Below are 22,738 nucleotides of genomic sequence, written 5' to 3'. Positions count from 1 at the left end.
ATTTCTTACCTTGTTCATAACCTGAGCATTGGCCTTAGCCAGTGCCATGGGCATGTCCTCAGTGGTGCTCTTGAACTTGTAGTTGGATGGGGGCTGACGATACCCTCTTTCACTCAGGATCTCACAAGCTTTCTTCGCCTTCACTACATCCAGTGAACCTATAGGCACCCATCCAATACCCTGCATCAATCTCTGATCCTCCTTGTAAATATTCTGGAAAGAACAAAAAGGGTTTCTTGTTGTGAGAAATGTCCCAAATTGGAAAAATATACATTCCAAAAAATCATATACTCACATCACTCTGGATGTCATAAGCACGTCTGGCCTGGACGACATCGCTGGAGTCTGGCAGGCAAGTCCAGTTGTGCAAACGGGTGATGTAGTTGGCGTGGTTGACCTGGATCTGGTTCTTCTTGGCCAGTTCAAACGCAATCATGTCCACTGGCAGGTTGAACTTGGTCTTGGACTTGTTGAAGTCCTTCTTGTACAGAGCATCACTGGCAATCCTGGCTGAGTTCAGAGCCAGCACGAGCAGAGGGTCGTCTTGCACGCAGCGGGCCCCGATGTGGTGGCCGATCTGCTTACGGTATCCTGTCTTGTACTTGTACTGGAAGAAAAAATTAATTATTTAATTGTGTGTACCAGTTACATTCACACTTTTTACAATGTGGAAAATTAGGTCATTTTGTTCACAATACTCAAACTGGCAAACTAGAATTAGCTGCCAAAAGTGAATTGCATGACATCCGTCCAATAGGAGAGAATGTTCTACATGTAAAATACCTCCCTGCTGCAAATATGATGAATATCACAATTATCTGTTTTTTTCAATTCAACACTTACATCACTGGCAATATCCCTGGAAGCCCTGGCTGCAATGATAGAGACGGCATCATTGCGTATATCGTAGCCCTTCTTCTTGGCATCTTCATGGGCCTGTGTGTACTTTTTCTGTAAACAAACAAAAACATGCCAAAGAAATTACATATATACTGTACATGTATTCATGCAAGTAATCCTTTTGTTCCGTGATAACTGTTAAATCTTTTACATACCAAGCTGTAGTTGACATTGTTTGCTTTGGCCAGTATAATATCCATAGCATCAGGCATAAGATGGATCTTTGTCTTGTCATTCTCCCAGGCTTCATGATAGGATTTCTGCAGGCAAAGAAACCAACGACACAGGAATTTACTGACAATATGAACTCTAGAATGTTTTCATTGTTAAGATAAAATTAAAAAAAATTCATGTTCATAAATAGTTGAGTAGTTTAAAATTTTACTGCATAATTATTTAAATGGGATTTCTTACCTTGTTCATAACCTGAGCATTGGCCTTAGCCAGTGCCATGGCCATGTCCTCAGTGGTGCTCTTGAACTTGTAGTTGGATGGGGGCTGACGATACCCTCTTTCACTCAGGATCTCACAAGCTTTCTTCGCCTTCACTACATCCAGTGAACCTATAGGCACCCATCCAATACCCTGCATCGATCTCTGATCCTCCTTGTAAATATTCTGGAAAGAACAAAAAGGGTTTCTTGTTGTGAGAAATGTCCCAAATTGGAAAAATATACATTCCAAAAAATCATATACTCACATCACTCTGGATGTCATAAGCACGTCTGGCCTGGACGACATCGCTGGAGTCTGGCAGGCAAGTCCAGTTGTGCAAACGGGTGATGTAGTTGGCGTGGTTGACCTGGATCTGGTTCTTCTTGGCCAGTTCAAACGCAATCATGTCCACTGGCAGGTTGAACTTGGTCTTGGACTTGTTGAAGTCCTTCTTGTACAGAGCATCACTGGCAATCCTGGCTGAGTTCAGAGCCAGCACGAGCAGAGGGTCGTCCTGCACGCAGCGGGCCCCGATGTGGTGGCCGATCTGCTTACGGTATCCTGTCTTGTACTTGTACTGGAAGAAGCAAGTGTAAAGATTTTGATAACTTAAATCCGGTCGGGGTAAAAATATGTAATTATACTCAGATTAGACAGAAGAGAATAGAAATGCCACTCAGATACTTACATCACTAGCGATAACAGTGGAGGTCTTAGCAGCCTGGACTGCAATGGCATCACCACGAACATGATGGCCCTTCTTCTTGGAGAGCTCATTGTCCAATTTGTACAGTTTCTAAAGAGAGAGATATTACACATTTTTAACTGTGCTCAGTGTACTAATTTCCTGTCTGTCATTGCTGGACATACAGTACTACGAAGAAAAAAAAAAATTACATGGTAATATATTTGAAAGCATCCTAATATTCATTTTAGTGCCCTAAACTTTAAAACCTTTTACACAGTGCTGTTCATTTTGTTGTTATGAATAATGACAGATCGAGAAATTAATTTGTAGAAAAATGAAGGTATTACAACGTACCTCACTGTAGTTTTTCTTGTTCCCTTTAGCCAGAACAATGTCCATTGCATCAGGCATGATGTGAATCGTAGTCTTGTCCTTTTCCCAGGCTTTGAGGTAAGATTTCTAAAAAACGAAAATGTACTTGATTTGATTTAACATAATTAATAGGAACTTTCTGTTCATTTCATTTGAAGTCTAATCTCGTACCTTATCCATAATCTGGTTGTTGGCAGTGGCCAGTACCACATCCATGGACTGCATGTCTTTGGTGAATTTTAAGTTGGTAGGACTTTGACGATATCGTTTCTCACTGAATATCCGGCTGGCTATTTTTGCTCTCTCAACATCCAGCGAACCGATAGGAACCCATCCTATTCCCTTTATGAAGCTATCATACTCACTCTTGTACTGGTTCTGGGGGGGATACCAACGAAACAGTATTGGCAATACAGCAACACACAGTAATGGTAACATTAATATAAAACTTTGATTTCTGTATTAAATATTCTACAAATAAGCAAGTCTTTTTACATACATCACTTGCAATGAACTGCATGTTACGAGCCAGTCGCAGGTTCATGGCATCAGGCAGCACGGTGTAGCGGGAGGTAATCTGCTTGTATCCAGCCATAGTCTGAACAGCAGAGGCCTTCTTGGCCTGGACCACACTCATCATGTCCACTGGGGTGTGATACTTCAGCTTGGACTTGTGGTAGTCCTTCTTGTAGTTCTTCTCGCTCTGCATCTTAGCCACAGCCATGTAGTGAACCAGCAGAGGATCGTCCTGGATGCTGCGGAAGCCAACATGGTGGCCTCTGGCCTTCTCATAAGCCAGCTTGTACTTGTACTGTGAGAGCAAACAAAATCTTTGTCACTCACAGAAACTTTACTGTTGTATTATGTGAATTTTAGCAGCTATATTGTGAATATTAATTCCATATTACAACTTACATTACTGGCAATAGTGGTGTTAGACTTGGCGGCAACAATTGAGATGGCATCTGCTTTAAGGTTGTGGCCCTTATTGACCATCGCCACAACTCCGGCTTTGTAAAGTTTCTATAGAAAGACACAAATGTGATATAACAGTGAAATAAAACAGTGTTTACAAATATTCACAGACTGATCATCATTAAGCATCAACAATATTGACTATGAGAAGAGATTGATTTATCAGTTTCGATGATCGTGCTTACATTGCTCATGTTGAGGGCATTAGCCTTGGCCAGGACGATCTCAGGTGAATCTGGCATGACGTGGACTGTCCGTTTGTCCTGGTCCCAAGCTGCAGTGTAAGCTTTCTGTAAACGAATTGCCAGAAAAACAAATTAATTATAATGGCAATTAGCGATTATTTTTAGCATTTTTGTGACCCCACACTTTAGGGAACAGTTAAACAGACCACACCTTATTCATTATCTTGTTGTTGGCAGTAGCCAGAGTCAAGTCCATGGAGTCCATCAGCTTCTTGGACTTGAAGTTGGATGCAGGAGTGCGGTACTTGTGTTCGCTCAGAATCTGACCACCGAGCTTGGCAGTCTCAACTCCAATTGAACCAATAGGGACCCATCCAATACCTTTGATGTAGTTGTTCCATTCAGACTTGTAATCACACTAAAAGAAATTTCAAAGAAGACCTCATGAATCTTAGGGATCATACTACAATTATTAATCATTATCTGCCTTTCTAAAAGGATATAATTATTGTAGGTATAGCACAGCAATTTGAACTTACATCACTGGCCTGGACATTCATTTTGCGAGCCTGCACAAGGTTAATGGCATCAGGGAGGAGAGCGTAACTGTGCTGGATTTTTCTGTATCCAGCCATAGTCTGAACAGTAGAGGCATGCTTGGCCTGGACCACACTCATCATGTCCACTGGGGTGTGATACTTCAGCTTGGACTTGTGGTAGTCCTTCTTGTAGTTCTTCTCGCTCTGCATCTTAGCCACAGCCATGTAGTGAACCAGCAGAGGATCGTCCTGGATGCTGCGGAAGCCAACATGGTGGCCTCTGGCCTTCTCATAAGCCAGCTTGTACTTGTACTGTGACAGCAAACACAATGTTTGTCACTCACAGAGACTATATAGTTCTATAATATGAATCTTAGTAGCTATATTGAGAAAATTGATTTCACATAAAAGATTTCTTACAACTTACATTACTGGCAATAGTGGTATTAGACTTGGCAGCCACAATAGAGATGGCATCTGCTTTGAGATTGTGGCCCTTATTCGCCATCTCCACAACACCGGCTTTGTAAAGTTTCTGTGGAAAGACATATAAATTAATATGAACAAAATAAATCTAATTAAGCTAAACTCATAAAAATGAACGTTTGTAATGGTATTTAATGCCTGACATTGCTCATGTTGAGGGCATTAGCCTTGGCCAGGACAATCTCAGGAGAATCTGGCATGACGTGGATTGTCCGTTTGTCCTGGTCCCAAGCTGCAGTGTAGGATTTCTATAAATAAAGACACCAGAAAAATAATTAAGTAGGTTGCATATTGGCAAGAACATTAATTAAAAATTTGCAAAGGTGCACTACATATTTAAACATGTTTCACCTTGTTCATGATCTTGTTGTTTGCAGTAGCCAGAGTCAAGTCCATGGAGTCCATCAGCTTCTTGGACTTGAAGTTGGATGCAGGAGTGCGGTACTTGTGTTCGCTCAGAATCTGACCACCGAGCTTGGCAGTCTCAACTCCAATTGAACCAATAGGGACCCATCCAATACCTTTGATGTAGTTGTTCCATTCAGACTTGTAATCACACTGAAAAAATTTGACAATGAAGATATGATACATATTATTTCTAAAGTTTACATGAAGTTCCATTAAACTTTAAATCAAGCCCACAATGTAGTGCATATTTAATGTCATCACATCTAAAACAAGGTTTTAAAAACTGCCAGTGCCACTCACGTCACTTGACTGGGTGTTCATTTTGTGACACCGCTGCAGGTGAAGGTTGTCAGGCAGGAGAATGAAGCTGTGAGGAATCTTTTTGTATCCAGTCATAGTTTGAACAGTAGAGGCATGCTTGGCTTGGACCACACTCATCATGTCCACTGGGGTGTGATACTTCAGCTTGGACTTGTGGTAGTCCTTCTTGTAGTTCTTCTCGCTCTGCATCTTAGCCACAGCCATGTAGTGAACCAGCAGAGGATCGTCCTGGATGCTGCGGAAGCCAACATGGTGGCCTCTGGCCTTCTCGTAGGCCTTTTTGTATTGGACCTAAAAGAAAAAGGAAAGGAATAAGTTACTTGTAGATTATAGCTGTTTCACTTAAATTCACTTTACACACAACAAAAACTGTGTTGGGTAAGTGTAGGATTTACATACATTGCTGGCAATGTGTCTGCCATGCTTGGCATGCAGGACTGAAATAGCGTCGGGCTTCATATCGTATCCCTTAGCAATATCTTCCAGCCACTTGTGCCTGTAGTGACTCTGTTGATAAACAAAGAAGTGTTAGGTACACAGATGATGCTGAAACACATGAAGATGGCATTTCCAGGCAAGTTATATTCCTTTGACTTGTATATTTGCTGATTAAACAACATTTAATATTGATTTTAATAGAATGTATTGTGCTCTAACCTCACTAAGGGTCTGGGCATTGAACTTAGCCTGGAGGAACTCGGGGCTGTCAGCAGGCAGATGATAAGTGTGCAAGAACTTCTCACCAGAAGCTTTATATGCAGCCTAGAGGAAGGAAAACAAGAAATATTTAACAGAAATTTTGAACTAACATGCTTTAGTATGTCAATATATTAGAGAGAGAAGCCATTATTACATTGTCCAGCTGCTTTGAGTTGGTAAGAGCCAGAGTCATGTTCATGGCATCACTCTTGCTCGTAAATTTGAGAGTGCTGGGATGCTGGCGGTAGCCCCTTTCTTTCAATGCAGCACTAGCAGTTTTGGCCTTCTCAACATCCAGAGAACCAATAGGGATCCACCCTGTGCCTTTACAGAAGTTGCTATAATCTGACTTGTACAAATTCTGCAGACATATAAAGGAAAAAAGATTAAGAGTGTCATCAAACATCACATATTGTTTTTTCTCCTGTGAATATCAATCAAATTACTTACAAATACAACATTTATATTAGTATTACATTATGGTAACATATAATAGGTGAACAGTGAAAACATACATCGCTCTGAATCTCCATCATGTTGCGACACCGCTGAATGTGAAGGTTGTCAGGCAGGAGAATGAAGCTGTGAGGAATCTTTTTGTATCCAGTCATAGTTTGAACAGTAGAGGCATGCTTGGCCTGGACCACACTCATCATGTCCACTGGGGTGTGATACTTCAGCTTGGCCTTGTGGTAGTCCTTCTTGTAGTTCTTCTCGCTCTGCATCTTAGCCACAGCCATGTAGTGAACCAGCAGAGGATCGTCCTGGATGCTGCGGAAGCCAACATGGTGGCCTCTGGCCTTCTCATAAGCCAGCTTGTACTTGTACTTTATAAAAGAAAAACATTAGCAATTATGAATAACACTACTAAATTGAGTACATTTTGAATAATATTAGTAAAAGTATGATCACAACTTACATTGCTGGCGATGTCTCTGGATGATTTTGCAGCAATTATAGAAATAGCATCTTCCTTCATGTGATGTCCTTTGAGCAGATCTTGACGATGTTTATAGGTGTAGTAATTCTAAATGAAAAGATAATCAGTCTTGTATTCCAGATATAGAAATATTTTTTGTATGCATCCAGAAAGGCTGCAAATGTGCTTAAGGAATCTGCAACTAACCTTGCTGATGTTGACAGCGTTGTATCTGGCTTGCATCAGTTCAGGGGCATCAGCAGGGAGATGGTAAGTGTGCATGAACTTCTCTCCACTGGCCTTGTACTCTTTCTGTATAAAAACATTGAAAAGTTTGTTTTATGTTTATTTCTAAAAAGAAATTCATAGACCAAAGTCAAATTATTGAGTTCTTCCGTTTCTTTCTCCTCACCATATTGAGGATCTTGGAGTTGGCCTTGGCCAGCTCCATGCTCATGGAGTCAGATTTACTGGTGAATTTGAGGGAGCCTGGACGCTGACGATACGTCCTCTCATCCAGAGCTTTAGCTGCTGTTTTGGCTTTCTCCACCTCCAGGGAACCAATGGGAATCCAGCCAGTTCCCTTAACTCCAAGCTCGTAATCCATTTTATAGTTATACTGAAAATGATAAAGAAACAAGTGAGAAATTAAAAGTAATGTAGATGTGAAAACACCATCTGTAATCCTTTCTGTAAGTATTTATCAAAATTATGTTCGCTTAAAGGAAAAATGAAACTTACATCACTGGCGTTGAAGTTCATGTTGCGAGCAAGGTTCAGACTCATAGAACCAGGCAGAAGACAGTAGTTATTGTTGCGCTGCTTGTAACCAGCAGAGGTCTGCACTAATGAGGCATGTTTGGCATGAACCAAACTCAGCATGTCCACTGGGGTGTGGTACTTCAGCTTGGCCTTGTGGTAGTCCTTCTTGTAGTTCTTCTCGCTCTGCATCTTAGCCACAGCCATGTAGTGAACCAGCAGAGGATCGTCCTGGATGCTACGGAAGCCAACATGGTGGCCTCTGGCCTTCTCGTAGGCCTTTTTATATTGGACCTAAAAGGTGAAAGGCATGTAGCATCTTTGATTAGAAGTCATATTCCATTGGCATTGGAAAATGTGCAGTATGCCTGGTACATAGCAAGGTGGAGTCTGAGAAGTTGCCTCAGTCTTTTAAAAAACTTACATCGCTGACAGCATGTCTGGCAGCTTTGGCAGCAATCACAGAGATAGCATCGGACCTCATGTCATAACCCTCGGCAATTCTCTCCTGCCAGGCAAGCTTGTAGTAGTTCTGAAATGATAGATATAAACAACAGCAAAAGACATGAAGACTGAATAAGAGCAATGAGTCATACTTTATTTATAGAATAAAAAAATGTGATCTCTCAGTATTTGTATGCATCACCTTGCTGATGTTGTAGGCATTGCACTTGGCCTGGAGGAACTCAGGGACATCATGAGGCAGAGAATACTTCTGATGAATCTCCTCTAGACCTCTCTTGTAGAACAGCTGTAAGGAAAGAAGACAACAAAAGGTATATGTCACATGTGCTGTACTAAGATCAAATTACAAATTAAAAACAGTGCAGAGTTCTCCCTCCAGAATTAACAGTGAGATTGATGGTAGACTCACGTCACTCCTCTGAAGCTGGTTCACTTTGGCCTGCATCATGGTTGGGTGGTCATCGATCGCTGTGAATTTAAAGGTGTCTGGACGTTGTCTGTATTTTTTCTGTAAGAGACATACAATGAACATGTTATGTGATATTTCCTGCCATACATAAAATAGCAGTGGGGAAAGTCTAACCAGGGAGACTGACGTGATGCTGTTTCACACATACCTCACTAAGGATATCTGCTGCTTTCTTGGCAGTTTCCACCTCAATAGAGCCATAGGGGATCCATGGTGTACCCTTGGTATTGGCGTTGTAGTCAGACTTGTACTCATTCTGTGATAGAGACAAAACAATTCATGGTTTCAACACATAATTAATTCCTTGAAGAATTGCCAGTAATAAAACCTTATGAAGTTTGTCTATACTTACATTACTCTGGATGGAGTTGGCTTTCTTGGCAAGATCCAGCAGCACACTGTCATAGGGAAGGAAGTAGTTGGGGTTGATTTTCCTATATCCAGCCATGCTGGCAATCGCCTGGGATTTCTTAGCCAAGGTGACCGCCATCATGTCCAGAGGTGCATGGTACTTGGTTTTCATCTTTTCATAGTCCTTTTTATAATTGCGCTGTGGAAATAGGTGAGGAAAGATTAATTCATACATCACTTTTTCAAAGAAGTTACCAAGTGTTACACATTAAAAACAACAAATAACCATGGAAGTAGGTTATATTTGCATAAAAGAAAACACAAGAATATAAAAAACAGATAAAAAACAGCAAACAACAGTTCCAAAAATAGAGGGAATTTAACTAGACCTTTAAGAACCAATTTATTAAAGGTTTCACAAAGAGATTGTTTGAATGACGTCTTAACTCAGCTCAAATTTTACTCTAATTTCCAAATTTTGCTCTTGAATTAATATAAAGGAAAATGTAAATAATGAAGACTCATGGCAAGTTGATGACTCACATCACTCTGGATGCTGGCCACGTGAACGGAGTGTAAGATCTTGGGATCGTCGTGGATACTGAGGGCTCCAACCATCTGTCCCTTGTTCTTCTCATACTCCTTTTTATATTTCACCTTCAAAAAAATATAACATGCTGTCAATAATTAGATATCCAAAAAACAGTACTGTGACCAAACGGAGTCATAAACGTAACTGAAATACAGAGCAAGCAAGAAGTCTGTAATGGCTAGTATTGTAGCATACTTACGTCACTGGCTATGTTTGTGTGAGCACGGGCAGCAAGGATTGAGATGGCATCACCCCTGACCTCAAACTTTTTCGCTTTAGATTTCTCCCAATCGTACTTATAACAGTTCTGGAAGGAGAAAATCATGCCATTAAGGATATTAAAAATGTATATCAAATTAAAGCAACTCACTTTTTATTGATGAATAGAAATGAAGTGTAGAGTATTTACAAACAAAGAGTTACTTACGTCACTGAGGTTAAAAGCGTTGACCCTGGACTGGATAAAGAAGGGATAATCTGGGGGCAGACTATTCTTGCACTTGGTTTGCTCATACTTTGCCTTGTAGTTCAACTGTAAAAAGAAAAAAAGTGATACAATTTAAATTGTTTTTATTTCAATTCAAGACAATAAACATAAACTGCTGTTTGATTTTCTTGCACTGGAGGGCAGCAGTGTAGCAGCTGGGCTCTATTGGAGACACATATGACAGTCCCTTTCCCTACAGCCCCCTTCTCTGATCACAGGGTTTATTCTGGGCAAACTGAACGCTTGTTGCTATTTATACTACAGAGAGATGGCTCTCCAGTTTCCATGGTGCCCACGGAAGGACAGCTGGGCAACGTGGATGATAGGGCACATTTTAAGGTGATTTACATGTCTGGAAGAATAATATTTTGTACGTGCATTGATGATTGTAGTAATTCCAGTCAATAAATGGATAATGTGAAAAACAACTTGACATGAATCACTTTGATTTATATGCATGCAAAAGTATGTAAGAAATAAATCAGATAGTAATATTGATATTGATAAATAATGCATTACCTTTCAAAGCAAATACAATGTTTCTGAGATATTGTATTGCATTTTATATGAATACTAAGAGGAGGTGGTTCATAATTGGTACATACGTCACTTAGCTGTTTGGCGTTGATGGCGGCTTGAACCTGAACTGGGGAATCCACCACTTGTGTAAATTTCACAGTGCCTGGATGTTGCCGGTAAACTTTCTATAATCCATAAGAAAAAAGAAAAACTTTGTGACACACATATAAGTGTAGAAAAAAAAACAGCAATGTGAATCAGATTTATTGCATATTTGTTTTTTATCAATGAGGATTACTCACATCACCACACTGATTAAGCTTCTTCGAAACTTCATATTCAGGCGTCAATGTTTGAGGGAAGAAGCATCGTGTTTTAATGTCTTCATAGTCAGCTTTATACATTTGCTGCAAGATAAAATATGCAAATTGTGAGGAAAGATTTAATGAAGTATTTAATTAATTCTTACAACAGGGATTTAATTTAGAAAGATGGAGAGGAAAGATTGCAGTGACTTACCTCGTTCTTCATTTCCTCAACTTTCTGGCAGTGAAGCATATAGAGATCTTCATAGCTTCCAATGTAGTGGCCCTTCACCTCATTTTCATATTTGTCTTTGTAATGGTTCTAAAAAAAAAATAGAGTATAGGGATATTTATAGTTAGACAAAAAAAAGAACAACTCAAAACAATGATATTGATTTCTAAAAAATAACGTCTTGTATCTTGTGGAGTATTCTTACCCCAGTGAACTTTTTAAGTACGGAGTCCATCTGAAACTTGGGCGTGTCACAGTAGTTGATGCTGAAACCCTTGGCTTTCTCATAGCTGGCCTTATACACTTTCTGCAAACAATATAAAAACAAATGATGAACCCACAACCATGTCAATTATCTAAGCAGTCTCCACATTTTCTAGTTATGAGAATATAATGAGTAATTGTCAAATTTATACAAGCACAATCGACATGTAAATAGACCAACTGTGATTGAAAATTAATTTTCTTCGTAGGGTTCTTCAGACACTTACATCACTGAGGATAGTGCCAGCATATCTGAGTTGTCTGAGGAGAGGATTCTCAGTGGCGGGGAGCGTGTTGTAGTCAGCCTGGGCTTTGGATTTCTCATATTGCTTCTTGTATTGGACCTGAACAAAGAAATATGGAGATTAGTGAGAATAAGAAGAGAGCAAAGGGTGTGTATTCACATAGCTGAAAGAAGTGACTCATATAACATAAAATAAAGTTGATACAGTCATGGTGGAACGATGTGTTTACTGACTTTGTGTATGAATGTGTGGGTGACTATCAGCGACACAATAGCTGAAAAGCCTCTTCACATAGCTTACCTTCAGCCAAAGAGGTCTTGTTTTTAGGCCTGTCAGTTAGTTTGTTGGTTGTTTTTTTTGTCAGCAGGATTACAAAAAAACTACAGATCAGATTTCCACAAAACTTGGTGGAAGATTCGGAAATGGGCCAAGAAAACCCCCCCATTAAATTTAGACATGTTTCTTGCCATTTTCAACAATTTCCCAGGGAATAATGCACAAATGAAAAAATCTGGCATATTAAGGGAACTGATATCTAGGGGTATGTGGGCAATTCGGTGCAGCTTGGCGAAGTGAGAGAACTGAGTGCCATTCTCATTTCATATGTTGTTTCTGGAAGCTGGTGAAACTACACACTGGGATTGTGCAGTGACAGTGAACCAAATGTTGACCTCTCAGTAATGCCGTGCATGTGTGGGCTCAGACCAGTGTGTCTCCTTGCATTGAATCACACACTACTCTGAGACACAGGTCAACTCTCTGTCATGTCTTCCACATGAGATAGTTCCTTTAAAAATACTTTTGTGTGTGTGTGTGTGTGTGTGTGTGTGTGTGTGTGTGTGTGTGTGTGTGTGTGTGTGTGTGTGTGTGTGTGTGTGTGTGTGTGTGTGTGTGTGTGTGTGTGTGTGTACCTACCTCACTAGCAGCAATGCGAGCCTTCTTGTTTGCGTCGTACACTGGCGTGTCCGTTTGCATGAAATAAATTTGGTCTTTTTCATCCTCATGTTTTTGCGTGTATTTTCTCTGTAAAGAAATGAGATTGAGAGTTAGAATCAGAATAAAATGAGAAAATACTTGTTAACTTTAAGAAATAGCAAGCTGTCACATTGCTAAAGTTGTCCATCGCCACCCTGGCAGTGGCCACGTCGAAGTAGGGAGTCTCACACCATTGACCCTTCACATTTTTGTTGTAATCTTCCTTGTACTTGAGCTGAAGGAAACAAATAACAATCAACATTAGAATATGTCTTTTGAAGAACTTACTGTAGATTACTGTGTGGGGTTAAATGGATAATGCTGTTATTAGATATCTCCATAGGTTCAATAAAACACCTCTCTTGAGTGACTTAGGGCTGGTTGGTCTCTGAAGGCCATGTTTCCATGTTAGTGCAGTCAGAGCCTCTGAAACATATTTTAGTCCACTGTGGGGACCCATACAACTGCAGCCCCCAAAATACCGACAATTGCCACACCTATTACACACCGTCTATGTTAAACGTAATTGTGTGCACACTATTGATAATTTACTGAGTGTGTGAAAACTATGTATGTACAGTATTTTGTTTAAGATCTTGTACTGAATATTGCTTAACTTGTGTGAGTAAAGCTCAGTGGACTCAATATTAAAACTAAATTCATCACTTTATCTACCTCTATCTTCTTGTGTTTCCTATAATTGTTTTTCACATAAACAAGGTGTATGAGACACAGTTAATAGATTGTTCTGCTTACATCACTGCGCTGACGGTCCACTCTCCTGGCCAGCTCCATTTCAGGAGGATCGGCCAGGGAGGTATACTTGGCCTTGCGCTGATCGTGACCCTTCTTGTAATGAATCTGCGGGAGAAGACGGCAGGAGGTAAAATTTACTGAGGTGGTTAATTCTCCAACATGACCTTAGCTGACCTTAGAGCACAGATCGCATCTGCATTGAATGGTGACTTCACTACATCAGCAAAAAAAAGGTTAAATATAATTGTGTCCAAAGAGGAGGGACAAAAATGGCCATTTTAATTGCCTGTACTGTGAATGGAAAAAGCTTAATATGATACATTTGACTCAGCACAAACAAATGGACCCTGAAAACAAGAGAATACAGGGCAGGGGAAATGTGCTAGCCTGTGTGATTGATGGCCAGGTCAATGGTAGACATGAACTGATGAATTGAAAAGTAAGACACAAACACAATAAGAATTGTCTCACAGCAATCCAAGACAACTGTCAACTTCCTTTTTATGGATTAAACCATGTGTCAGATAATCTACATTGTTTTGAAGCAGTACATATGAAGAAAAATCACAATCACAGAAAAAATGTCTTGGTGGCACAAGTTTGTATCTTGGTTTTTGTAATTTAGTAAAATGAAAAAGAGCATTCAAATATAGTATACATATTGAAGGGTTATTGAAAACTGCTTCGAGATTAGAATGTCTGTGTGCAGCGAGTAAACACTGCTCTTTGCTTCCATCATTGATTTGCATCATTGATCTCTATGGCCTAGTCAATCAGAGATATTGAAGTGGGAGCAGGCACAGAATAAAAGCAAACCTATCACAGTCACAAATTTATATTGTGTCTAAATATTTAACCACATATAGATTTTAAATATTAATGTATGGAAATATGTACTTTTATTTACTGCTGTTGAGAGTAAATTCAACTTACATCACTGAGGACCTCCTGAGCCTTGGCCACCCTGCGCAGCTCTGGGCTGTCACTGTACGGGTAGAACATGGTCTTTTCTTGGTCCCAGGCCTCGGTGTAGAGTTTCTGAACAAAGTTTAAAGTCATTATTTACTCTGTGTGTCAACTATTTAAGCGGATACTTATGTTTAATCATGAGATGAGTATTTATTCTAAATCCTCTTTTAGTGACATGAAATTGAAATGCTTGAATGCCGTTGTGCTCACTTTGCTGTAGTTGGCAGCATTCTTCACAGCCAGAACGAGCTCAGGAGCATCAGGAGGCAGCAGGTACCGATCCTTCGTCTCATCCCACTTCTGCCTGTACAGAACCTAGAAGAGATAAACAACATTGGTGTTAAACAGTAAACAGAAAACAAATTAAATGATTTGTACACCTTTTTTTGTTGTTATAAATTCAGGAAACTCACCTTGCTGATCAGCTCGGATACACGCTTGACGTGGGCAATCTCTCTGGCCTCGCCATCGTACAAACTAGTTGTACGAGACTTATTTCCCTCCATGCGGTATTTAACCTGATGGTGAAACATGTAAAGTATTATCATTCTTGACAAGAGCGAGATAAACACAGGTTTGAGGAATTCAGTTAACCATAATCTTCTATTTTATAACTTTATGTACCCAAAGTCAATATGAATTTGTCCTATAGGATTGCTTTGTTTAAGAAACTTCACAAAATGTAAGCATAAAAAATAATTCTTTACAATAACTTTACAACTCTCATCCCCGTACTTTAGACAACAGCATTTGTGGGATGATATCACCACAGGCATCAGTGTTACCTCACTAAGCTGCTCCTGGGCCTTCCTGATGCGAATCAGTTCAGGAGTGTCAGTGACGATGGAAGGAGGATTACTCCGGGACAAGTCATAAGCATGCCGGTACTTGTTCTGTAAAACAATCATTGATTTGAGCACAATAGTCATTATATACTCTGCAACCATTAAAATATCGTATATGAAGAAAGAGTCAAATTTAACAACAGTAAATCACAAAATATGAATTGAAATATGAAAAGGAATTATCTGATTTTTTTTTATTTCTAGATTTATACTCTGTTAAAGCAGACAATAGTTGGCCGCTGAATTTGGCCCAGAGCTCAAACTTGATTCTTACGTGGCTGTACTGCTCCAGCATCTTCTGGCTGTGTGCCAGGTACGGAGTCATGAACTTGGAAGTATCCACCTTGACCTTCTTCCTGACTTTCCTGGTGGGCAAACCAGACTGGAGCAGAACAGAGCAGGACAACAATTAATCATCCAACTAAAAAAAGGTCTAGGTGGTTTCACAAAACACATTGGCAAGGACATCAAAAACATTCACTTACAACAAGGCAGTCATATAAGACACACACAAGGACTCATTGATAATTTAACTGAACTAATTACCTCAGCGATATTGTAACTGACATTGTCAACGTGAAGAGAAAACTTACAAAATGTATATCAATTTGTGTGAGTCAGCAGTTTATATAGTACTCTATTTACTCACCTTCAACTGACTTGATTCAAGAGATAAAAGAGGGATATGAATAAAGCATATTCTATATGGAAGTCAATGAGAATTATACTTTATTGTGGACTAAGTTAATGCAAGATGAAGACTGAAGAACAGATAAAACCAAGCCAAGAAAGAGAGAAGAGCTCCATAGAAAGTTGAACCTACACTATCTATTAGCGTATTGTGCTGCATGCAATGTTAGGTTGAGTAACATGTATTCACGAGTGTTACAGTAAACAGGGAAGCGTAGCCACAGTTAACAAAACTGGAAGAAGCCATTAACTACCCAAAAAGCTGATATTTCTTCATGGAGGTCAGGTTGAAATATGGACACAAAATTCAGTTATAAATTGCTAAAAAAGAGTTAAAGATCCATGCAAATGTTTTTACCGAAATCTATTTTTAAAGGCTTTAAATTGAAATGCTTTAATGCAAAAAGCTCCCGGGCCAGACACAATGCCTTCCCATGAATAAAATAGGCATGCAGTCAAAGATGGGATGCACCATTTATCAAGGCAAGAGACGGTATCCTGCACAGTTTTAACTGTTCCTTGGGAGGAGGTGCTTTACCTGTAGCAACTGAGTGCTGTGCTCAGTCACAGTCGATGTTGTTGTCTGCCCAACAAACTACAAATACAGGACACACTCTGGGGTTTCAAAACGGCCACAACAAGTATCGGGAGAAACATCACAGTATTTCTATTGGATTGAGGGTGATATTTCCACAGCTCTGGTGCTCTTTCTACGATTGACACTTCCACTATAACAAGCAGGAACTCACTTTACACTGTCACATTAGTAACTGTTTACTACTGTCTTATCTCCTCAAACCGTACAGTACATCAACTGCACAAAAGCATTGTCATCAGGGACTTTTGTTCTAACCTGTAAAAAACGTTATTCATTCTCAATTTAAATTGTCCCTGAACCAAAGGCAAAATCCTTAGAGAGGGTATTCTGTAATTATAACTATAGTCTAATGAAGACTGTATTCTACAGAGGAAAGAGAACCATTAATAGCCTGAGAGCTCTGATCCCCTGATCAAGTCTATAAACACCACACACTCACATGACAGTAGTTCTATTCTTATTAGAGGTTTCATAGCCCATTGTTCCTGTTATCGCTTGCTGCAGCCCACAGCAATACATAACCTGATGAAACAGCTTTATAATCTCTACGCCTGTTCAACCACAGCTCTTGGGTTTAATCTGGATTACAAAAACATATTTTCTCTATGATATCTCATTATGCAGACAGTTTAGGTTTGTTTCAACACATTTTAACTGACGTGTCTGAGTTTTCGGCCTAACTTCTATACGATGGAGCTGAATACAACTTTATTGGTGATAGTCGCAAAATTTATGAAATCAAAAAGTAAGTAATTTGAAGTTCATCAACATTTTTTCTTCTTGATGAATGATCCACAAAACAATCAGAACTTTTTTCTGAAGAAATTGTTGCATCAAATAACTTTTGAGTTATTTCTGTGGATTATGCTGAGTAACAATTATACTGTTTCTTGTAAGAATGTTACATTTCTTCCTGTTTGTTTTCTGTGTTTGTTTTTTGTGACTGTCGGCTAGAGAGACCAAGATTACACAAACACAACTAGATCGATTACCACAAAACTTGGTGGAGGGAAGCAGTGAGGGTCAGGGAAGAACCCATTGAGTTTAGCTGTGGATCCACTTCAGGGGGGAGATCGAGGATTTTCTTCCCTTCATTTAACATTGCAAGATAGATCTTTTATTTTTTTTGATTTCTCAGATAATCTAAGAATCTTGATGTGTGTGAATTTTTTTGTGGATCCAAATTAAAATCCAGATCTAGTTTGTTTGACTGTGAGCAAGCTCATGCAAATTTAAAGAAGCCAATTTTATTTACCTATGAGCATGTGCAATTTGGTGCCGTTTGAATTTAAGGCCTTGTCGGAGGGCCATTCTAGTTGTTGAATATTTGAAATGACAGTTTATACTTGCATTCACCTTCTTTGTACTAGAAAAGAAGGTGAAACTTTAAAGTTAGATATCCCAAAATAGTAATAACAATATTATTATGGTCAAATACCTCCTATAATAAGAGAGAAAACTGTTTTTTGTTTTCTTTTTAAGTACAAGAAAATGTGCTTTTCTAATCAAGCACCCCAGGCTTCAGTGACCGACAGTATTCCCACACATAACTCACTACTCCATGAATAGCACGTCTAACTTTCAGCCTGTCTGAAATACACTTCCCTCTGCTTGGGCCGTATCACAGTGAACCATCTACAGTCACATGAGGTCAACGATTACGAGCCAGGTGACTGTGGGAGTTAACCAATAATCAATTCAATCAAATCAACCACAAATCTAAGAAACAACCAGAGCTGAGAGAAATAACATCTCAATCATTTTAATCAACATTTGTAAGAGGCTACGTTATCTGAATCTATCAGACAGGAGAGAACCATAGTGGGGTTAAATACTGATTTTGTTACACATCCCTAGAAAATAATTCAAAAACAATCTCTATCTAATTCGGGTTAGTTTTTTTCAATGCATACTCCCCTCCTAAGCAAATTTCTTGCACTGGCACTCTCAGAGTGTGATTTACAGCGCAGTGCCTCATCTCACTTGCCCCTCTCTCTCCTGCTTTCTCTCTTTACTTCTCCCACCACTCCATCCCTTTGCCAATGTGCCATAGATGTCCACTTCTAAATCTGTCTGAATGCCAGACAGAGAACTCTACACTCCACCCCTTAATGACCTGAGGACTTAAAGTCATTTTTTAAGTTAATATGAAGAAAACACACATAATGACTCATGATATAGATCATTATTTATAGAAATCTAAAAACAACTAAAATGTATAAATAAATTGACTACAATCATTTTTAACAAGGTCTTGTTTTCAACTTTATCTGATCTGAACTGCATTATGTTTCTCCCCATTCTGTAGATTAAATAAGAAGCCGTCTTACTATTTACTCAGAAAAATGCAACATTTCTCCACAGTGTAGATGAAAGTGCTAGTGAAACCAGAGAGTATTGTTTCTATGGGCATCGATCGACCTCCCAACTCCCAGATGATTTACATCTTTGCAGTAAAGATGGTAAATCTATTTGAGACAGCTGATATGTTATATGGGAGTTAAATAATAACTGGTTGATGGTTATATATGTTAATAAAATCATTCAGACTCCCCTATAAGATATGAGCAATAATAAGTATGGACAAATACGAGGCTAGCCTTAATCCTATTTCACTAGGAAATAAGGGATTAAAGTGTTAGCCTTCTGTTTTCACTCTTCCATTGGACACTGACAAGGAGACCTTAGAATAATTTATACACAAAATGGAGGCAAAATACAGCATAAAAGAACATCCTGGAGATGGGGATGAATACAAAATCATGTGATTGTTGCGTCAACAGGTCACTTCAGGCAAAAAATATGCTACCTTCCTGAAACTGGCACATCTCCAAATTGTATTTAACCGTATGCAACTGACAGCTTGGTATTGATTACGTCACTAATAATACTATTGAGGGGCTGTCTTTCATAAGGCCAAGAGCTATATGTATCTGCACTTTTATAAGGATACTGGTAAAATATTCTATCTTCAATTTGAAATTGTTTTTATATATAGTTGGTGACCAGACCATCAGCAAAGTGTCTGCCTGAAACAGGATCCACCAGCAGACACGAATGACTGGTTCCACAAACTGCTGACTGGAGTGGGTATCGTCACTAACTTAACTATTCATAGTTATATACTGGAACTCAGTCGTACTAGATCTGTACCTCCAGCTCCAGTAACTAACTTCAATCTACTTCTTCAGATAAAATAATATCTCAGGTTTGTATCATATTTAGGCTGGAGACAACAAAACTAAATTTAGCAATAAAAGTACAGTAGTCTTGCATTTCACAATTAATGTACAATATCCAGTTAGACGTCCACTTACCTCTTCTACAATCTCTTCCTCCTCATATTCCTCCTCATATTCCTCCTCCTCCTCCTCAAATTCCTCATATTCCTCCACAACCTCCGTCATTTTGGGACGGTTTTAGAGGTTCTACAGAAAAACACAAATGACATTATGAGGCATTTATTTAAACTGTGAGTGAAAACATGTTGGTCTCATAAGCTGCAAAGCATATCTAGTGGGGAAGTTCACTTAAAAATGTCTACCCGTGGCACTCAATACAATTTCAAAATTTCAAGCGCATATATCAGGATAAGAGACGAAAGGACAACTGCCCCTGAGATAGTTTAGGAAGATGATAACCATCCCCCATTGAAACCAAAGAGGAATAATAAACAGCAAAATATAACATACAAAATATAACACCAACATACTGATGTATAACCAATAAGCATGCCATACCAGTAAAAGATTCCCGCAGTATTTCCTGACCGTAAGGAGGCCTCACTTGACCTCCACTAGGGTCTCAAACTGATAGTCCCAACTTTGTGATTTGCCCGAATCCTAAACAAAGTAATAAAAGATATGTGAAACACAAGTGTTGATTAGAAACTACAAAGGGAGAAGGGAAGATTAGGAAGGTGAGACACTGATGGCATTATAACAGGCCTCTGCCTTTGAATCTGCGACAGCCGGCCCCTCCTCCTTCACTTGCCACAACACAGCTCAGAGAACTTTGCCTCGGAGCTGAAGGTTGGCGACAGCTGCCCCAACAGTGCTTCAGCTATTTGACATGTAAGCCAATGCCACAGCCTGATTGGCTGACTCCGTTTAGCAAATGGAGATGCAATGCCTTCTGAGGCTACAGGTTAAATATAGGATGGCACACTAACTCCCTTTTTTTAGCACTCGATTACCCTCTCTTTAAATGAATATATACGTTTCTCCATAAAAACAAGAAAAATAAGTAGAGTTGAAGAAGAGGGTCAGAATAAAAAGGATGGTGCTGAGATTTTGAAAAGACAACAGAAAGGCCGGGCTGCTGCTGTCATGTCAGATACATCCAAAGGTAGGCCTGGTCTGATCTTGCTTCCGTCTTGCAGGTCTGAATTATTCGGTAACTCCTTCAACGTGTAGCAGAGCCTTCACAGTCCTTATCCCTCTATTGGTTATCCTGCTGGATCCAGAGGGCAGCAGAAGATGGAAGTGATGGAAGTCCAAGCAGACGGAAAGCCATGCAGGGTGAAGAAAAGGTGTGTTTTTTCGTGTTTTTTCTCCTTTTCTTTGCTTACCAGTAAATTTTAAGTTTAATGGTCTCCCAAGTCACCAAAGCCTCCCCAGCTTCCCTCCAGAGAAACGCAGGGCGACAGCACACAGCTGCGGTTTCTACCCAGGTTATCATGTGGCCGACACAGCCAATCACAGGCCGGCTCTCTCAAGTTTCAAAATCTAAATATACCTAAGTGATCCTTTCAGAAAAGAGCACCTGTCGAAGCTAATGCATCAGCGGTACAGTTATTAGGAAGGCAGTGGGGCACGCGTGGTGGGGGTCTCAAGAAAACAAAAGCAAACCCCCAACTGCAACAGTACCACCCTGTGCCAATGGGTATATGCCGGTTGTCATGATATGTTTGGAGGTATGCTACCTTACATCAGGTTAGAATACAAGTTTGAGTTTGTGAGGGTTAGCTGAAGGCCTGGCAGGGCTCTGAGTACCAGATCTGTTGAGGTCATCTGTTAGCTAACCCTGAGCTGCATTGCTCCTGTCAAGAATCAGGTCAACATCAAACACAAGATCTGCGAGACAGAGAAAAGTATATGCCCCAATAATTCGGAAACACAATATCTAAATCATGACTGTGTCTGTCAAATTGAATGCTGATGAATCACCAATGCCTCTCAGATTAGTGAAAGAGCCAGTAAATGAATAATGAGCCAACCTGGGCAAGTCTTGACATTCGTTTGGAATGATACACTTGGGACAGAGGCACTAATGTACGCTGCAGTTTTGAGCTTCACAGCGTACAAGTACAACAATTGAAATTATACTTCCTTTCCTTGCATGTTAACAAAACCATTAAAAACTTTTACTGCTACTTGGAGGAAAGTAGATGCTATCCTATTTACTGTATATTGACTTCATGTCATAAAATAGATGAGATAAATTCCATGTAACCTCTCACAAGTGATGGCTTTTTTTTTTCAAACTGATAGACTGATTCACATGTTTCACATGATGTGAGCGCATTAAAAAGTATTTCCAGATAACATAAAGCATATAATTGGGTTCACACGGTTTAGGACTAGGTCATATCTTTACTCTCACTCTTTCTGCCAGAGGCCGGGTGCTGTCCGGGGACCAAGACAGACAGCAGCAGCTGAATGTCTCTCTCTCTCTCTCACCCTCTGCAAAGCGGCCGTCTGTTCTGTGAGGCCCTGGATGACTGCTGCTGAGTCTTCATTAACATCACTGCAGTTCTGATCTCATCTAATCTGCAAAACTGAAGAGGTAGTCATGTTGTAAATGGTAAGTTAACCTAAAATACCACATATTGCAAAAAAATATATATTTTTCAAATGGTTATCTAGCTCTGCAGATATAATTTATTTTGTTTGGTGTATGACAACATTTTAATATATTTACAAAAATGTAACTCGGACTATTCCAGGATTGAAAAAACGGACTCACTCTTTATCCATGGTGTTTACACAGTACAACAAGGCAGAGACACAGGGTGACATTACGGTTATAATTTGATGTGTTCAAGTTTTGAATTATTAAGGCCCGAGCACCGATGGTGGGAGGCCCTATTGAAATTGTAAGGATTATTCTTATTCTATTTTTCCGACAAAAGAAGGGGCTTTTTGAGGGCTTCAACATGCTCAAATCGTTACCAAAGTTTGCAGAAAGTTAGAAAGTGGTGAAAATGTACGTATTCTGGAGTATTTAGAAATGGGCTTGGCAAAATGGCTCAACAGCGCCACCTGGAACGCAGCCCCTAGGTTTGCCCT

At 39.6% G+C, this 22,738-nt stretch overlaps 1 protein-coding gene and 1 long non-coding RNA gene across 36 annotated transcripts in view; one reads left to right on the top strand and one right to left on the bottom strand.

Moving 5' to 3' along the window:
• The window catches only part of neb (nebulin), a 56,902-nt gene extending 35,766 nt beyond the window's left edge, over nt 1-21,136 (bottom strand). For 20 of the 35 annotated variants that reach the window (XM_034574401.1, XM_034574403.1, XM_034574407.1 and 17 more), the window contains exons 1-51: nt 21,019-21,119; nt 20,189-20,290; nt 19,766-19,876; nt 16,389-16,445; nt 15,435-15,542; nt 15,101-15,208; nt 14,729-14,833; nt 14,526-14,630; nt 14,280-14,384; nt 13,347-13,451; nt 12,721-12,825; nt 12,531-12,638; nt 11,598-11,714; nt 11,312-11,413; nt 11,089-11,196; nt 10,872-10,976; nt 10,656-10,754; nt 9,991-10,095; nt 9,763-9,870; nt 9,515-9,628; nt 8,973-9,170; nt 8,769-8,876; nt 8,561-8,659; nt 8,333-8,437; nt 8,111-8,218; nt 7,667-7,980; nt 7,340-7,544; nt 7,135-7,239; nt 6,928-7,035; nt 6,524-6,835; nt 6,163-6,369; nt 5,967-6,071; nt 5,709-5,816; nt 5,289-5,600; nt 4,932-5,138; nt 4,724-4,828; nt 4,522-4,629; nt 4,095-4,406; nt 3,767-3,973; nt 3,556-3,660; nt 3,311-3,418; nt 2,895-3,206; nt 2,567-2,773; nt 2,378-2,482; nt 2,024-2,131; nt 1,601-1,912; nt 1,315-1,518; nt 1,056-1,160; nt 844-951; nt 296-607; nt 10-213 (exon numbers count right to left, since the gene is read on the bottom strand). In XM_034574401.1, the coding sequence (XP_034430292.1) occupies nt 10-213; nt 296-607; nt 844-951; nt 1,056-1,160; nt 1,315-1,518; nt 1,601-1,912; nt 2,024-2,131; nt 2,378-2,482; nt 2,567-2,773; nt 2,895-3,206; nt 3,311-3,418; nt 3,556-3,660; nt 3,767-3,973; nt 4,095-4,406; nt 4,522-4,629; nt 4,724-4,828; nt 4,932-5,138; nt 5,289-5,600; nt 5,709-5,816; nt 5,967-6,071; nt 6,163-6,369; nt 6,524-6,835; nt 6,928-7,035; nt 7,135-7,239; nt 7,340-7,544; nt 7,667-7,980; nt 8,111-8,218; nt 8,333-8,437; nt 8,561-8,659; nt 8,769-8,876; nt 8,973-9,170; nt 9,515-9,628; nt 9,763-9,870; nt 9,991-10,095; nt 10,656-10,754; nt 10,872-10,976; nt 11,089-11,196; nt 11,312-11,413; nt 11,598-11,714; nt 12,531-12,638; nt 12,721-12,825; nt 13,347-13,451; nt 14,280-14,384; nt 14,526-14,630; nt 14,729-14,833; nt 15,101-15,208; nt 15,435-15,542; nt 16,389-16,445; nt 19,766-19,855 (7,377 nt within the window). In that variant the 5' untranslated portion in view covers nt 19,856-19,876; nt 20,189-20,290; nt 21,019-21,119. Of the gene's footprint in view, nt 1-9; nt 214-295; nt 608-843; nt 952-1,055; nt 1,161-1,314; nt 1,519-1,600; nt 1,913-2,023; nt 2,132-2,377; nt 2,483-2,566; nt 2,774-2,894; nt 3,207-3,310; nt 3,419-3,555; nt 3,661-3,766; nt 3,974-4,094; nt 4,407-4,521; nt 4,630-4,723; nt 4,829-4,931; nt 5,139-5,288; nt 5,601-5,708; nt 5,817-5,966; nt 6,072-6,162; nt 6,370-6,523; nt 6,836-6,927; nt 7,036-7,134; nt 7,240-7,339; nt 7,545-7,666; nt 7,981-8,110; nt 8,219-8,332; nt 8,438-8,560; nt 8,660-8,768; nt 8,877-8,972; nt 9,171-9,514; nt 9,629-9,762; nt 9,871-9,990; nt 10,096-10,655; nt 10,755-10,871; nt 10,977-11,088; nt 11,197-11,311; nt 11,414-11,597; nt 11,715-12,530; nt 12,639-12,720; nt 12,826-13,346; nt 13,452-14,279; nt 14,385-14,525; nt 14,631-14,728; nt 14,834-15,100; nt 15,209-15,434; nt 15,543-16,388; nt 16,446-19,765; nt 19,877-20,188; nt 20,291-21,018 lie in introns of all 35 variants that reach the window. The other 15 variants (XM_034574399.1, XM_034574404.1, XM_034574419.1 and 12 more) reach the window with 11 other exon arrangements.
• On the top strand, nt 20,299-22,506 carry LOC117755003. The gene is made up of 3 exons (XR_004612523.1): nt 20,299-20,979; nt 22,065-22,235; nt 22,396-22,506. It is a non-coding gene; the product is annotated as an uncharacterized LOC117755003 (long non-coding RNA).
• Nucleotides 22,507-22,738: the final 232 nt, after the last annotated feature.

This window comes from Hippoglossus hippoglossus, chromosome 21, assembly GCF_009819705.1.
Source record: "Hippoglossus hippoglossus isolate fHipHip1 chromosome 21, fHipHip1.pri, whole genome shotgun sequence".
NCBI classification, from domain to species: domain Eukaryota; kingdom Metazoa; phylum Chordata; class Actinopteri; order Pleuronectiformes; family Pleuronectidae; genus Hippoglossus; species Hippoglossus hippoglossus.
This window is presented reverse-complemented; position numbering and strand designations above follow the sequence as displayed.